The sequence below is a fragment of the Onychomys torridus genome, chromosome 5 (genome assembly GCF_903995425.1).
Source record: "Onychomys torridus chromosome 5, mOncTor1.1, whole genome shotgun sequence".
Lineage (NCBI taxonomy): Eukaryota > Metazoa > Chordata > Mammalia > Rodentia > Cricetidae > Onychomys > Onychomys torridus.
The window spans coordinates 55,518,996-55,536,292 of record NC_050447.1 but is presented as its reverse complement, the minus strand read 5'-3'; the positions used below and the strand labels follow the sequence as shown (position 1 = coordinate 55,536,292).

General features: G+C 43.2%; 1 protein-coding gene across 1 annotated transcript in view; it reads left to right on the top strand.

Moving 5' to 3' along the window:
- Heatr1 (HEAT repeat containing 1) overlaps positions 1–17,297 on the top strand; it is a 48,063-nt gene that overhangs the window by 27,890 nt on the left and 2,876 nt on the right. Inside the window, exons 25-43 of the mRNA XM_036186888.1 lie at positions 1,246–1,349; positions 1,499–1,642; positions 2,434–2,552; positions 2,646–2,767; positions 3,646–3,774; positions 5,042–5,272; positions 5,909–6,035; positions 6,563–6,723; positions 9,928–9,974; positions 10,262–10,385; positions 11,207–11,347; positions 12,055–12,347; positions 12,999–13,149; positions 14,001–14,159; positions 14,310–14,444; positions 14,583–14,687; positions 14,772–14,940; positions 15,461–15,615; positions 16,138–16,296. Coding sequence (XP_036042781.1) covers positions 1,246–1,349; positions 1,499–1,642; positions 2,434–2,552; positions 2,646–2,767; positions 3,646–3,774; positions 5,042–5,272; positions 5,909–6,035; positions 6,563–6,723; positions 9,928–9,974; positions 10,262–10,385; positions 11,207–11,347; positions 12,055–12,347; positions 12,999–13,149; positions 14,001–14,159; positions 14,310–14,444; positions 14,583–14,687; positions 14,772–14,940; positions 15,461–15,615; positions 16,138–16,296 — 2,775 coding nt within the window. The remainder of the gene's footprint in view (positions 1–1,245; positions 1,350–1,498; positions 1,643–2,433; positions 2,553–2,645; positions 2,768–3,645; positions 3,775–5,041; positions 5,273–5,908; positions 6,036–6,562; positions 6,724–9,927; positions 9,975–10,261; positions 10,386–11,206; positions 11,348–12,054; positions 12,348–12,998; positions 13,150–14,000; positions 14,160–14,309; positions 14,445–14,582; positions 14,688–14,771; positions 14,941–15,460; positions 15,616–16,137; positions 16,297–17,297) is intronic.

Below are 17,297 nucleotides of genomic sequence, written 5' to 3'. Positions count from 1 at the left end.
ATTAAATCCAAATATTTACTTGCTGTGTCAGAACTTTGGGGAAAAAAAGATTCTTAATTCTGCCCCATATCTAAAGAGTCTCTTGGAGGGTGAATCTGTTACTCTTTCCCAGTTGGTGAGAATATATCTGTTTTTGCATATGGAACCAAGGGTGTTTTCCACACTGAGGGAAGAATGTGAAAGTGTGAGATGCCTGTAACAGAGACCCAGAACCCCCTAGAAGCAAGTGTACGCTAGCAAGAGGGCTCAGCTAAAATGAACCTCCGAGTTAAATTCGTGTTGGTGAGTGTGGTGTTGGCTTTGGCTGGAACCATCCTCCCCTCCTGCTTTTTCTTGAAGTAGCAGCATCAGACAGGACGGCTAGGATCCAGGATGGCGTGCCAGCCCTTCAGTCACAGAAACCCTTCTTATGGGACAACTTCTGCTTCCAATTTTTATTTTTAAAGGAATGGGGATGATTAGAATCATAGAGATAGCATTTTAGCAGACTTTCAATGTAATGCAATATAATATAATATAATAATAATAATAATAATAATAATAATAATAATAATAATTCTTTTAAAATGAGATCCAACCAAAACGGGACCATCATAAGACATTTAAGAGGTTGGAAAGGGAACATGTTACTGTAATTACTCCATCTTCCATCTCAGTAAACAGTAGACTAGTGTGCACATGAAATATCTGCAAGCCAGAAGTTGATGCACACCTTAATCCTACTCCTTTGAAGGGTTTAGCAGGAGGATCACAAGTTCAAGGCCAGCCTGGGTTCCATACTGAGACCCTATCTCCAAAAATCCAAAACCAGACATACCAAAGAAGGCATATATATTTTCAAGTACACCATGTCGGCTAAAGATAAGCTTAGCCTTGGCTGTAAGGCAGGTGTGATTACCAAAATACTTCATTGTGCTTGTCTTTGTACTTAGTGGCAGTCAGTAAATATCATATGATGAAATAAGTACATACTGAGATGAGTAGAATTCCAAGATACCAGAGTCATTTATTCAACTGTTTGAAAACATCCTAAAGAATGCATAAGAAGTCATTAGTAATGTTTGTATTTGGGGATTGGGCAGGCCTCAAATGGCATAATGACATAGAAGCAGACGGAAATGCTTTCATTGACCTGTAATTTTTGATCTTATTTTATTTTAAAGTTGATAATTTAATTACATTACAACAATTGCTGTAATCTTGTTCCAGTGAATTAAATCACTAGCCATCCTTTCAATATTTCAGATTTCTGTTGATGCTGAACAAGTCAGAATAGAACTGGAGCCACGAGATAAAGCTAAATCTTTGGGCACAATTCAGCAAACGAGAAGGCAGAAAATGCAGCAGAAGTAAGAGCTATGATTACACCAAGGGCCTGCTCTTGTTCCTTAGGCTCCAACTGCTTGTTGTGACTGTGATTTCTAGATACCCGTCAGTTTTGCATAAACAGGCGTAATGGTGTCTGCATTTTCAACTTTTTGTCTCCTCTGTTAACCAGGAAATCACAAGATGTAGAATCTGTCCAAGAAGTTGAGGGTCCTTACTGGCAGAGAGTCACCCTCATCCTGGAGTTACTACAGCACAAAAAGAAGCTCAAAGGCCCTCAGATACTGATTCCAACTCTCTTTAACTTGCTGTCACGGTAATGGCTTGGCTTTGGTCTGTGAGATAATAGGGTGGTAAAAATTTGCCCATGTTGATAGCTGGGCGGTGGTGGCGCACGCCTATAATCCCAGCACTCGGGAGGCAGAGGCAGGTGGATCTCTGTGAGTTCGAGGCCAGCCTGGTCTACAGAGCTGTCCAGGACAGGCTCCAAAGCTACAGAGAAAACCTGTCTCGAAAAACCAAAAAAAGAAAAAAAAAATTAGTCCATGTTGATCTATCTTTATTTCTCTTTTGGGATACTTTTCTTGTTTAGACTGACCATTAAAGGAAGTTGAAATACTGTGGTTGAAATACTGAAAAATTGTTTTAGTTACCTGTTGCCGATTTCCATAGCTGACCTCCTCCTGTGCTGTTTAGTAGCTGACCTCATCTTTCTGCCTGTTCTCCTACTCAACTTTCAGGGCCATATCTGTCACTTGTATTTTAAGGGTGCTGTGTGACACCTGCTGTGTTTTAGTTGTAAATTCTTAGAAAGCATAGCTGTAGAGTTGGCCACTGAGTTGAGGAGTGCGCTCATTAGAAAAGTCAAGTCATTTTCCACACTGCTAGAAGATTGCAAGTAGGTTAGTGCAAAGTACATAGAGAGGAGAAATAATCTGATGTGCTACTTGGTTGTAGGAGGGAAAAAGAGTTTGAAATCTTACATGTTAGACTATTTACTGATAGTATGTTCTTTACTCCTTATTGAATAAGTTCTGAACAATAGTCATTAATGTGACTGGATTAACTTTTACCTTCTGAATCGTTTCTCTTCTGGGGTTCCTGAAGGTGTTTAGAACCTTTGTCATCGGAGCAGGGGAACATGGAATACACTAAGCAATTAATTCTGAGTTGTTTGCTTAACATCTGCCAAAAACTCTCCCCCGATGGTGGCAGAATCCCTAAAGGTGTGTACTTGGTGGAAGGGAAGGGCAGAAAAACCATCTGCTTTGCCCATGAGTGCACAACCACTCAGACCTCTTCCTTTCCCTCCACTGTAGACATTGTAGATGAGGAGAAGTTCAATGTAGAACTGATAGTGCAGTGTATCCGCCTCTCGGAGATGCCACAGACTCACCACCATGCCCTTCTACTTCTGGGTACTGTTGCTGGGATATTTCCGGTAAGCGAACGGTGTGAGACTTGAGTGGCTGTTCCGGGTCTTTTCTTCCATGGAAATGCATTGGTGTGTAGTGATTTAAATTCATTAGGCAGAGGATTGGGGGCTCAGTGGTAGAGCTTTTGTCTTGCAGATAGAAGACCCTGGATTTGGTTCCCAGTGTTGCCAAACAAATAGGAAGTGGCAGCTTCTGTTAATAAAGTAAAAATGATAGTGACTTTGTAAACAATGTTCCGTCTGCATGTATGCCTGCAGACCAGAAGAGGGCACCAGATCTCATTGCAGATGGTTGTGAGCCACCATGTGGTTGCTGGGAATTGAGCTCAGGACCTCTGGAAGAGCAGTCAGTGCTCTTAACCTCTGAGCCATCTCTCCAGGCTGTGGCTAGTTCTTATACAGTATCTGACACACGAGAACCATCCAGGAGGGTTAGCCTGCCAATTCCCAGAAGATCCTAAACAGACAAGACCAAAAGATGAGTTTGATTATCATGTACTTCCTGAAGAAGTGACAGCCATCGTGGTAGGTGGTAGAACTCCTGGCTACTGTAGAGGATGCCAAGTGTGTTTTGTCATTTGATGTCACTGCCCCCAGTCATGGATAGTGCTGCATGTCATCCACTTTCCCCACGTTCTTATGTGCTTTGACCATTTGTCTATTTGGAAACTTCCGATCTGCCCATTTTTGTGTGGTTTTATTTCTTGTGGTCTAGGCATTCACCTTGTGCATGCTAGGCAGGCACTCTGCTGTTGAGCTCGAGCCCTCGCCCTGCCCCTTGCCTGGTTTTTGAGGAAAGATAGCTCTACTTTTATTAGTGATTTTTTAAAATAAATCTTTAGTATTTAAAATAGAAAGATAGTGAAAATTGTACTTTATTTCAGGATAAAGTTCTTCACAATATCATGTCTATTTTTACATTCATGGGAGCCAATGTCATGCGCCTGGATGATGCTTACAGTTTTCAAGTTATTAGCAAGACCGTGAAAATGGTCATTCCAGCACTTATTCAGGTAAGCTGTTTGGGTGCTACCATCATTGGTACCCTTTTTAAGTTTTACAGTTTTCATGTAAATGCCAATTTGGAAGCACTCAGATTCTTCTGTGTCCTGAATTTTACAATAGTGATGCCAGTAAATGAGCTTACAAATTAACCACATTTCTGGTACTGACATCAAATATGTTAAATCTGGTTCCACTGAATGACAGTAGTGTAGCTGTGAAAGCATTTTGACATCATAACGATGAGTAAATTTATTTTCACTGTTTCATAATTTGGTAATTTGATAAGAAAAAAATAAGAGAAAGGAATTTTTACAGTTTTTTTTTTTTTTTTAACAATGTCAAATTTAGCATGCAATTTAACACAGGTTTTCTAAGCATGGTCTGAGCCAAGACTCAGAGAACATTGTCTTTACCAGTGGGAAACAAATATGGGAAGTGAAAAATAGCTTCAATCAAAGAAAGGCAGTTATCTGTTCTCACTTCTTGATATCATTTGTCATGCTTTTGACTGTTCTGGGGATAAATATTCATACCGTCTCCTTTTAATTCTTAGTGTTAGGTTGGTGTTTTCTTTGTCAGTACATTGGCATGTGTAGGGCATATGCCCGATGTGTTTCTGTGTGTATACGTACATTATTTACCAAAGGAATAAGTAAATGGCCAAATAATTGAGAATAAGGAAATGTCTACATGGTCTAAGATAACCCAAAAAATTCATAAGAAACAGGATTTGAACCAATAAAAGGGAGGGCACAGTTTGAATAGAAATATGACAGAGCCATCTGTAGCATGGGAAAGAGTATGTGCTCTATGTGTGTGAAGGGGGCAGTGCGGTTAGCAGGGACTTGTTAATAGAATTGGAGGGCATTGGGGGTTAGCCTTTCAGTTCTTTAACTCATTCTCCCTTTCGGTCACTTTGTTTTGATTGTGGGTACCAGAGTAAAATGAATTGAACTTGGCTCTGGAAGCAGTGGGGAGCTGTTGGCCTTCTCTGTGCTGTGCTGCTTAGATTCTGCCCATATGAGGATGCTTATGTGGCTGTGTGTCATTTCCTGCCTCCTGTTGCTCTCCTTTGAGTGTGCATCTTGTTTTGTACAGACGATAACTCCAGGGAGGCAAAGCCAGCACCTTATGCTATATTTCCGTCAGAACCAAGCAGTACCTGTAATAAGATAGACACTCACTAAATTTTTATTGAGAGGCCTAGTCCTTCTGCAAGCTGGTTTTGAAGAAGGTTATTTGTGCTTACTCAAGTCCCTCCTTGATCTTTTGCAGTCTGATACTGGAGACTCTATAGAAGTCACTAGAAATGTTGAAGAGATTGTGGTGAAAATCATTGGCGTATTTGTGGATGCACTTCCACATGTGCCAGAGCACAGGCGCCTGCCCATCCTTGTTCAGCTTGTCGACACGATAGGTGCAGAAAAATACCTGTGGATTCTCCTCGCCCTACTTTTTGAACAGTATGTCACTAAAACAGTGCTGGTGGCTGCTTATGGAGAAAAGGTCAGAATATTGGGTGGGATGGTAAAGAAGGAGTGGGGTGATGTCACATGGGCTTTGGGATATTGTCCAGTATGGAACTAGCACTGCCTAATGTGCACTGTTTGATGGTGCTTGCCCAGAGTTTTTTCAAGATAGTTTCTAGTTTTCTTTAAGCTTTCAGAATATAGAGACGCAGAACATCTTTAACAGAAGGTCTTCTAAGGGCCCTTTACTTTTTCTAAGCAATGAGTCTGGAGCCTCAGCTCTGGTTCTGTTTTAAGCCCAGCAGAGTGGGGTATTGAAACAGGGTCTCTGGAAACTGCCTGTGGGGGTACTGTGTGAAGGGAGGGCCATATGGAAGAGCCAGAGCTTATAGATTGCAAAGTGACGGGCCTGGGAAAAGGCAAACAACTCCTGTACATCGGTCATCCTCTGATGTCTTCCTCTGATGTCACCTTACTGCATGGTGTCCTGGGCTCCTGTGCAGGTCTTTGAATAGCTGTTTTACTGAAGGAATTCATACCTTTCTCATCTGGTGACAGCTTGGAGGGAAAAAGCACAGACTGCTGAAGGATGTGTTCCGGGTGTGTTCTTAATGTGTGCTTACTAATGTACTTGTTAGGCATTTTGTGACCTTTCCCATTTCTTTCCAAACAGGATGCTATTTTAGAGGCAGATACTGAGTTCTGGATTTCAGTCTGTTGTGAATTCAGTGTCCAGCATCAGGTCCAGAGCTTGATGCATCTCCTCCAGTACCTAGAAAAGCTGCCAGAGGAAAAAGAAGGTAAGCACGGGTCAGGTGTTGGGTACCATCTAACTGAGAGCTGAGGAGGGACAGAAGGAAGGAGGCAGTCCTTGGAACCCGAGTGTGTCTGTAGAAGATCAAGAACTATGGATTTTAAGTGGTCTACCAGGACCACTGTACCTCTAACGCCCTGTTAGCTCTATTTGAAGTTCTGAGATACACTTCTTCAGACCAGTGTTTCATGTGGAGGTGTCCTCCTTCAGCCTCTGGGCTTCAGCCCTCAGGAACTCACCCAGAGCCAGAGTGTCGTCTGATTGTCTCCGTTTCCCATTCTGTTGTATTTCTGCTTTGACTCACCCACTCTTCTCAGGCCTGTGGGGTGGCTGCTTCCACAGCTCACTGCTGTGGCTCCCGTCACTCACTGCTCTGGCAGAGGAAGCGTTTGGTTTCCTAGCTGAGCACAGTTGTGTCCAAGATGGCGTCCTCACCATGCTACACCTGAAAGCTCGTGGACAGATGAGTTGTTGAAGATGAATAAAGTTATCTGTTTTGTTGCTGTTTTTCAGAAGCCACTCCCAAGACAGTGTCTAGTAAGAGTGAAGTACAAGACGAAATGTTACCAATCTTTAAGGTGGACACTCACACAAGCAAGCAACTTCGGCATTTTAAATATCTGTCAGTGTCCTTCATGGCCCAGCTCCTGGCTTCCAATCATTTCCTTAAAAAGGTGATGTGTTCTTTAAGTGTGTTTATGCTAAAAAGTGATCTTGCTTATGCCAAAGAGCGATATTTTAGACTCGCAAAAAATAGCTTGGCAACTATCTTGTGAAATATGAGGCATGCCTAGAAATACAATGAAAAAAAGAAAAACAGTATACTTCACCATGCAGACCTTTTGGACACTATCCACCAGAGTTGAGACCCATTAACTTCATTCTCAGGCAGTATAGACTCAACAGAAGCATGTGAGGATGCACACCACCAGGCATTTCCAGGCAAATGGGGGATAGCGTTATTCATGCCAGCCCCAAACTGCTAACAAACCAAGTGGATAAACTGCCTAGTTCTCAGGGGAGATGGTGAACACAGCCGTCTCATGACCCTTTCTTAGGAACTATGGTTTGTAACATGGTCATGGGTAAAGTGTTGGTGCCTCTCCAAATTCAGGAACTAAGATGCCTTCTGTCATCCCTTTTATGCAAGAAAAGAAATGGAGTATGAGAATCAGGAAGAAGGAGGACCAACAGTCTCTTAGCCCTATCTTAGCCAAGTTCTGCAGCTTCCTTCCTGATAGAGGTGGTGGTAGGGTATCTCCATAAGATAACAGCCAGCTATCTCACTGCTGTAGAACGTTACTATTGTTTTTAAATTGCAGGAAAAACTTGATAAGCAATACAACAAATAAAGTCCTGAAAATTCAACCTAATGAAATGTTGACAAAAATATTCTGAGAGAATTTCCAGGATTTTTTTTCTCTTTGAGACAGGGTTTTTCTGTGTAACCCTGGCTGTCCTAGAACTTCCTCTGTAGACCAGGTTGGCCTGGAACTCAGAGATCTGCCTGCCTCTGCCTCCGAGTGCTGGGATTAAAGGCTTGTGCCATTACCACCCAGCTAATTTCCAGGATCTTAAAGGGCTCAGAAGAGAGATAAACAGAGACAGTGTTCATGCATATGAAGACACAACACACTGTTGAGCTGGCTAGATGGGTCATTGGGTAGACAACTCCTGCCAAGCCTGATGACCTGAGTTTGATCCTGGGAACCACATAGTGGAAGTAGAGAACCTACTCCTGCAAGCTGTCCTCTGACCTGCACACATGCACTGTAGCAAACACAAGAGTGTATATATACACACATGCACATGCACACACACATTCAATAAATTGATTTTTTTAAAAACCCACTGTTCAAAGATTTTAGTTCTTTCTAGATTAACTTAATTTCAATGCACTTCCCTAGTTAACGTCTTAAAAAATGATCTTGATGTGCGGAGGGTTAAGCAAGATGTTAGAGAAAGAGCAATCAGTTGAGTCAGTGCACTGACCACCAAGCTGAGAAACACACCTCCATGGAGGTGAATAGGAAAAGTAGCAGGAGGTTTACAAGTCCACAAAGAAAGAGCTATTCAAGTACTAATGCTGGCATTGTTTCTATTTATGGGGGAAAAACTGAGTCTGCTTTCACACCATGTACATCAAATAATTTTAGGTATGGTAAAAACTTTGATGTGAAAGACAACACCTAGAACTTTTAAAAGAAAATCAAGGAGAACAATATTGTGATCAAAGGAGAAATAATTTTTCTTTCAAACTTTGATTCAATAAAATACCACCACTAGCAAAGTAGAAGGAAAGCTGCAGACTTAGATTAGTGCATTTGTGGATAAGAACATCTGTTTCCATCACAACCCTGGCAAAGAATAGTTTTGATGAAGAGGAACCACAAATGGTAGTTAGTTCTTGCTACAATTCAAGTGCCCTAGAGAGCAAAGCAAGAAATGGAGACTAAATAAGAAGCTGCCTGCTGCCTTTCAAGGTGGCAGAGATGGCAAAGCTGTTCATAGAACAGATGCAAGGGTATGAGACCAGCTGTGCAGTGGTAGGCCGTGTGTATGTGCACAGACAGTACTTGAGAAACCACTTGGCAGATTGCAGTGGGGCAGAGCAGAGTTAACCCTGCCCAGATAGATGCTTAAGAGATTTATAAAAGCCGGGCAGTGGTGGTGCACACCTTTAATCCCAGTCTCTGAGTTCAAGGCCAGCTTGGGCTACAGAGTGAGTTCCCAGGAAAGACTCCAAAGCTACACAGAGAAACCTTGTCTTGAAAAACTTAAAAAAAAAAAAAAAAAAAAAAAGATTAATAAAAATGTTCTCAAGCTTTATTAATGCAGGAGAGCATTCCTAATCTGAACTTGGCAAAAATGCTTCAAAATTCAAAACTTTTGAAACCACTTACTTGACACCATAAATAGAAAATTGCACAGCTGACTTCATATGTCAGGTCACCATCCAAACAAGCACATGAAAAATACAGCATGAAATTACCCTCAGACAATAAGATAATTTTATGTTTAGACATGTATTCCTTCCTCAGTATCATTTGTATACAAATTTTCCAAAATAAAAAAAATCTGAAGTAACAACAGGTCTCATCTCAAGCCTTTTAGGTAAGGGGTGATATTCAGTCTATGAGAAGAAAAAAAAATGGACATGAATTAATTGTCTAGCAATCAGGGGAAGTAGTTAAGTATATTTACAGAGGAACACTATGTATCACCAGACCGAAGGACCTAAAACAAGATAGGTTTCCATGCACTGGTCTTAATAATCTGATGTATGTGCTGTAGAGAAACTTTTGGTTTGGTCTGGGGTTTTTTCTTGTGGGGGGAGGGGTTCAGTTTGTTTGTTTGGTTGATTGGTTTTGTTTTTTGTTGTTTTGTTGGTTTTGTTTGTTTCTTTGAGACATGGTTTCTCTGTATAGTCTTGGCTGTCCTGGAACTTGTGCTGTAGACCAGGCTGGCCTTGAGAGTGCTGGGATTAAAGGTGTGAGCTGCCCCTGCCTGGCCAGTTTAGAATCTTAATGGCAGACTCAGGCTCCTTTGGTGGTCTGGAATAGAGGAAGGATGAACCAGGAAGCAGTTACCTGGTGGACCACAGCTGTTTCCATAACTGTCTGAGCTTACAGGGTCTGACTTTGATAACAGAAGCATCGCTCACTGCTGTTTTTTTCTGAATCTCGCTGTGCTTTTATAGGAACTGCAAGTCTAGTTAAGTGGCTGCAGCCAGTGAAGGTGATTCTGAACCTAATTAACCTGTAATATGAGAGAAGTTTCAGGGACACGATTGTGGGAATAGTTTGTTTCTTTAACCTACACCAAATAACTTCATCAGCAGCATCCATACTGTTCTCATGAGCTTATTTCATCCGTAGGTGGTTGAAAGTGGTGGTCCTCAGGTCCTGCATGGCCTTGAAGAGAGGTATGTCGGTTCTTTTTTGGGAATAATTAAACTTGCAGAGGAACTGAAAGAACATAACAGATACACACAGTCTGGCCACGTTTGCTGTTGATTTGCACCTGGGCTTTCTCATTCTTGCTGAAGACATTCTTTGCCCTCAATACTTTGCTCAAAGCCAGAGTGAAGATTCCCTGGACTGGTTATCCTCTAGATAACCAGCAAGTAGAGTGATAATCTCGCTTCTCCTTTCCCTCCTGAAGTAATTCTGAAATACTAAATTGCCTTTTCTGAGTGTGCCTCTGTTTTAGGTTGCTAGAAACAGTCCTCGGCTACATCAACACAGTAGCACAGTCCATGGAGAAGAACGCAGACAAACTGACTGTGAAGTTTTGGCGAGCTTTGCTCAGCAAAGCTTACGACATGCTGGATAAGGTAGGCTTTCACTTTTCCTTTTAGCTACCACATTAGTTACTAATTTTATGTCATTGTAGAATTATTTAACTTAAACTTTCACTTTAACAATATACTTAGAGCGATATCTTTTCTTGATGTGAGAAAGCTTAAATTTTTCTTGTCGGAATCTTTTTTTTTTTTTTTTAAGATTTATTTATTTATTATGTATACAGAAGAGGGCGCCAGATCTCATTACAGATGGTTGTGAGCCACCATGTGGTTGCTGGGAATTGAACTCAGGACCTCCAGAAGAGCAGTCGGTGCTTTTAACCTCTGAGCCTTCTCTCCAGCCCTCATTGGAATTTCTTAATGTCTAGAAACAAACTTGTCTGAAAAACAGTGTTTCCCTACCAATGTTAGGAAGCTGTGCCTCAATAAATCTGATGGAGTTGATCATGTATATATAATGCTGTGCTTCATTGAAGTGGGATAATATAAAAAGGCCACTTAGGTATAATAGATAAATGACTGGCCTTGAAGTTAGGACATGGCCTGGAGTAGTGTACTTCCTTTTAGTGTTGGGTTTTTGGTTTTGTGATAAGAACAACTATCTGAAAGCTGTTGTAAGAATTACATAAGAAAGCATGTGTGAAAATGTGTGGTACCACAGGGCTTATAATAAACAAGCGTTGAACACTGTGGTTTATGGTACAAGCCTATTGTCTCAGCAGTTAAATCTGAGTTCAAGGCCAGCCTGGACTACATAGGTATACTTTCTGTCTAAATAATAAAAACTCATTATTACAGAGTTGATGTTCTCTTTTTTGCCCTTTTTGTGTTAAATGTTCCCTTCTCTGTAGGTCAATGCCTTGCTGCCTACAGAAACATTCATCACTGTGATTAGAGGGCTAGTGGGCAACCCCCTGCCATCTGTTCGTAGGAAAGCTCTGGATCTTTTGAATAACAAGCTACAGCACAACACATTCTGGAAGAAGAAAATGGTAAGTGAAGACCCTTTTGCAAACCCATATCCCTCCCTCTGCTTGTTACAGAACTGCGTCTAGCTCCCCAACAGTTCTCCGGTACACCATTTAACATGGAAGGATATTACTATCTGGTTAGCATACTGTGTGTGTATGTGTGAGAGAGACATGCATTTTTCGTTCTCATGCTGTAGATGTGTTAAGATCAGAGGGTGGAATTCAGCTGAATGCACTTCTGCTTGCTGTGGACCATGCAGCCATTAGTATATTTTGATCTTTTCTCACTGGGATGCTGTGTATGGAGCAAAAGTAGGTCAGACAGCATATGCATTTGCTTAGCAGTAAGGTAAGTAGATGGAACTAGGCGGGTGATACTTGGAGACCAAGACAAGAGGCTCTCAAGTTGGGTCCCTGTCCAGACTGCATAGTGAGTTCAGGTCAGTCTGGGCAGCTTAGTGAGACGCTATCTCAGAAGTCAAACACAAAAAGAGGGCTGGGGATATAGCTCTGTGGTAGAACACCTGTTTAAAATGATCAGGGTCCTGGCTAACATCACTCACTGCACTGGGGACTAGGGAGGAACAGTTGCTTGAATGTGGTTGTGTGGCTTGGGACTTGGGTCTGTGGATTTCAGTCAGATCAGACAGACTCAAGCAAGGAAGATGGGAAAGGAGACTGGCCCTCCTTGTGGCTGTGATTATTGGTCATTTTGGCTGCCTCTTCAGGTTCACCGCTTTCTAAAACTGGTTCCAGTCCTTCTGGCCATTGTGCAGCATAAGAAAAAGGAGACAGAAGACGAACAAGCAATTAACAGACAGACAGCACTATACACCCTAAAGCTCCTATGCAAGAACTTTGGAGCAGGGAACCGAGAGACTTTCTTACCAGTTCTGAGTGCTGCAGTAAAGCTGATAGCACCAGAGAAAAAGGAGGAGAAAAACGTCCTGGGAAGTGCCCTGCTATGCATAGCAGAGGTGACCTCCACTTTGGAAGCGCTGGCCATTCCTCAGCTCCCCAGGTACCTTGGGACAGGAACCACTACAGCAAAAAGGGGGGAATACCTTGCGGACTCTTTGGCTTCTTGAATAGAAAATACATGAAAGGAAACGTGTGAAAGAATTGATCTCCTCACTTGAAGGTGCTATGACCTTCAGACACATTGCTTGGTGATGTTCTTCCTTTGGGGAATCAATGTGCCTAGGGCACAGTGGTGTAATTCCTTGTTGAGAAGCATGGCCAGAGCAGCCTTTTGCTGCCACAGAGGGAAGCTCGATGCTCCTGACTCTGCTTTTGGCTCTGACCATAGCCAGCTGTGCAGCTGTGGCAGGTTGCTTATCTTAAAGCTCTGCCATCTTTAAGGCAGGAGCATTCCTACCCACCCCTCAGGGTTCCCTTTGTAGGCCTTGCCATGCTTTGTGTACAGTCTTGACACCTAGCACAAGTTCCAGGATTGAGAAACATTCTCTAATTGTTACCAATGTGTTGGCACTGTTGGCACCCAGAATTTCTTGTACCAAGTAGTGTAAAGTGTGTAAGCAGTATTCTGCACATTGTGGGTTAGTGTTGTAGCAAGCGCAGTGGGCTGAGGGCTTTTCTTCATGTCCCCAGTCCCTTCTTCTGAGGTTTCTGAGGTTAACACTGCTCTAATGTACTTGTCTCCTCTTGCCAGCCTAATGCCATCGCTGCTGACAGCCGTGAAGAGCACCAGTGAGTTGATCCATAGTGAGGTCTGCCTGCTCAGCGCCCTGGCTGCCCTGCACAGAGTTGTTGAGACCCTCCCACACTTCATCAGCCCCTACCTGGAAGGGCTTCTGGCCCAGGTAGGCTTTGGCCAACTATAATATGCTACCCAAGGTGGCAAAGGAAACAGTTTTACCCATTCAATCAATCCCTTTCTGGCTCTTTATTCATTACTGTTTGACAGACAGGATTCTTGTTTCCCAACAGAGGTGTTTTTCTTTGTTGACATGTGTCTTTTTTTTTCTTCCATTGTCTCTTCTGCTTCATCATGGAACTAACAGGCAAGGATCCCTTTTTAGTAGGGTGGCTTATTTACCTCAGATCTTTGGGAATGGGCAGGTAGAGTTGCCTACTGCTCCTGTTGTTAACCAGTATGCTGTGGTTTGGATGAGAAAGCTTTCTTCACTGTGAGGTGTTTCCTATAGTGAACTCCTCCTCTATAGGTGGGATGCTTGGTTGCCTGTCAGCACACTCTAGGCAGGTTGGCATTTTTGACTGAAAATAGCCATGAGTGTCAGCCATTCATTGACAGGGTTATTAGTGTTCTGGTGTGTGATCAGTTGCCATTTGTGAATCTGAGTCTTGACTGTCATTGTGCTAGTGACTTGACTACACTTGGGGCTCAGAGTCGCTGTCGCTTGCAAGGGAGCTAGGCTGCTGGAATCACCCTCAGCTGTTTTTAGTGAGGAAGCACCTGAGTTGTAGGAAAACCGTCAGGCTGAGGGCCCTTTGTGCTTCTGTGCTTATTCACCTTCTTCCTGGCTTCCAGTTAGGAAAAGCATCTACCTGGTTTTATCTACATGTAGTCAGTTTGCTTTAAAAGAATTCTGTGCTCTGGCATTTTACCTGGCTGTATGCCATCACCAAGCCTTTAGGTGTGGTTGTCAGCACAGTCCAGTGCCCTCAATCACTGTTTCTCATGTTCCTGTAGGTGATTCACCTAGAGAAAATCACTAGCGAAATGGGTTCTGCCTCACAGGCTAACATCCGCCTGACAGCTCTTAAAAAGACCCTAGCCACTAGGCTCTCACCTCGAGTCCTGCTGCCAGCCGTTAGCAAGACTTTCAAGCAGATCCGGAAGAACTGGAAGGTGAGGTCATGTTGACTGTTAGACTTTGGAGAGGGAAGGGGGTACTGAATGTAGAATGTTCTCTTCTGGGAGCATAGTGTTCAGTTCCTGTGAGGATGCACTGAGCTCTAAGACAAATCAGACTTACATTCTCTGCTGCATTCATGGTAGAATCAAATGGGCCCATTTATGAGCATCTTGCAAGAGCACATTGGGGTGATGAAGAAGGAAGAGCTCTTGTCTCACCAGTCTGAGCTGACCACCTTTTTCCTGGAAGCCCTGGACTTCCGGGCACAGCACTCAGAGGTGAGCTGGTCCCCATCCCCATGCCCTAAAACTGTCACCTCCCTGTCTGTGCAAGAGCCAGATCCAAATTAGCCGTGCAGCATTTGTCCTTGCCAGAGCACTGAGTCCATGCTGTCTAATTAGTTCCTTCACTTTCAGGATGATCTGGAGGAAGTTGGGAAAACGGAGAGCTGGATCATTGACTGTCTAGTGGCCATGGTGGTGAAGCTCTCTGAGGTCACATTCAGGCCTCTCTTCTTCAAGGTGAGGTCCTCTTCCCTGTATCTCCTGCTTACTGTAAGCGGCAGGATGAGTAGATGCTCTCTCACTGTTCTCTCCTGGTTGTAGCTGTATGACTGGGCCAAGACAGAAGATGCCCCGAGGGACAGGCTGCTGACATTTTACAACCTGGCCAACTGCATTGCTGAGAAGTTGAAAGGCCTTTTTACTCTGTTTGCTGGCCACTTGGTGAAACCTTTTGCAGACACCTTGAACCAAGTAAACATCTCCAAAACAGGTCGGTAGCTCCTTTAAGCCAGTACCAGCCAGTCCACCTGTCTAACACAGCAGTTAGCATGAGACCTGAAGCTCATAAAAGATTCTCATGTTCCTTGGCTTTTCTGCTAAGGATGGTGAATTTTTACTTTACTATATTTTCTGTTATGTTAGAACCAACAGTAATCAGTTGACATGGAGAAAGTATAAACTGGGCATTATTACTCGTTATTGGTAATAACTTTGTAATAGTACATTTGAGGCTGGAGACAGTCCATTGGTAGAGCGCTTCCCTGATACAGCTGAGATGGGGTTCATCCCTGGGTTGGATTGGTCTATATCCTCTGTTGATAAGCAGCTGAAGTGACGGAACTTGCCCAACTAAGCATCACAGCCTTCACCTGAAAGGCCGTTGTTCGGAGTTTTTTCCCCTTTGACAGCTTGTAGGTCATCTGCCCAGTCTCTTCTGGTTGTAAATGTGGTAGCGTCTGTAGACACCAGGAACTGAGCTGTTTCCACTTGTACTCTTTCCCTACATACAGATGAAGCATTTTTTGACTCTGAACAGGATCCAGAAAAGTGCTGCTTGTTGTTGGAGTTTATCTTGAACTGCTTGTACAAGATCTTCCTTTTTGACACCCAGAATTTCATGAGTAAAGAGAGAGCAGAAGCCTTGATGATGCCGCTGGTGGATCAGGTAATCCATTAGTCAATCTTTGGTCACTGAGGCTGCCTGGATCAGTCTTTGTGGTTGTATGTGTGCTGCATGGTAGCTTGTAAGGCTTTTTTATAAGGTGTTTTTAAAGGAGGGATCCTTTATGAAAATGTTATTCAAAAACAGATTTTTCACAGTATAACTTGTCTTTGTGGTGTTCATTGAGTTTTACTTGGGAGCTTTTGAAAAGGAATGAAATAAATCTCATTGTCAATTTATCCATTGAAAAGGTATGTTGACTGTCAACTGAGCGTCCCTGGGCATGGCTGCCCCCACTAGAAAGTACCCCTCCCAAGTCTTCGGAGGGAGCACTTAAGGAAGGACCTTTGCGGCTATTTGAGCTCCAGGGAAGGAAATTGGCCCTAGAGACAAGATTGGGGTGGGGGGAACCTACTTTATGAGCCTACTAATGTTATGGAAAGTGGTAACACACACACTGTGGGTGGGTTCAGGCATAAGGAAAATGTGACCTATTGCTGATACCCAAAGGGTCTCTCTTCCCAGCTGGAAAATAGGCTTGGAGGAGAGGAGCGGTTCCAGGAACGGGTGACAAGGCACCTAGTACCCTGCATCGCACAGTTCTCTGTGGCCATGGCAGATGACTCCATGTGGAAACCCCTGAACTATCAGATTCTGCTGAAGACAAGAGACTCCTCCCCTAAGGTGAGTGCTTCAGGTCAGTCTGAAGCTAAAGCTGTATCCCCGTCTCCTGCCCCTGGGCATGGTCTAAATGCCCACCTATAGTCATGGACACCAGCCTCCAGGCACTGGTAGGGAGAGCCTGGCCTTAGGCCTCATTCCTAGAGGTCTGATCTACTACATAATGTAGCTGAAGTTTTCCTGGTCCTGCCTGGCCCAAGGTCAGGACAAATCTCTCTTACCCACCCATCCTGCAGCCAAGTAAACACACAGAGACTTATATTACTTATAAACGTGGCAGGCTTCTTGCTATCTAGTTCTTATATCTTAAATTAACCCATTTCTATAAATCTATACCTTGCCACGTGGCTCGTGGCTTACTGGTATCTTGCATCTTGTTTCTCATGGCTGCAGCCGGCAGTGTGTCCTGACTCAGCCTTCCACTTCCCAGAATTCTTCTCTCTCTTTGTCCCACCTATACTTCCTGCCTGGCTACTGGCCAATAAGTACTTTATTTATTAACCAATCAGAGCAAAACATTCAGAGCATACAGAACATCCCACATCAGTATAATATAGAGTTCTTGGGCTGAGGAGATAGCCCAGTCGATGAAGTTTGATCTCCAGAACCCACATAAAAAGCCAGCATGCAAGTGTGTATCTGGGAGTATCTGGTGTGTATCCACGTAAAAATGAGAGACTTGCTGAAAAATTAAGATGGTGGCCCCTGAGGTACAATACTTGAAGTTGGCCCCTGGCCTTCAGATGCATGTGCATACAGTGTACATGGCACCCGCCACACACAAGTACATACACATAAATCCAGTAAAGAACTCCTTATTTCTTCTGCAGGTTCTTTATAAATAGCTCTATTTCCCAACCCCCTGGGCATAGTAGGCATAGGCATTCAAAGACTTTCTAAATACCTCTCAAGTAGTAAAAGCCCAGGTCATTCTTGTTTTTATGTCATCATGCCCTGAATTAAGTGACTGTGGTGTGTGCACAGAACACTCCTCCTGTTAGAGC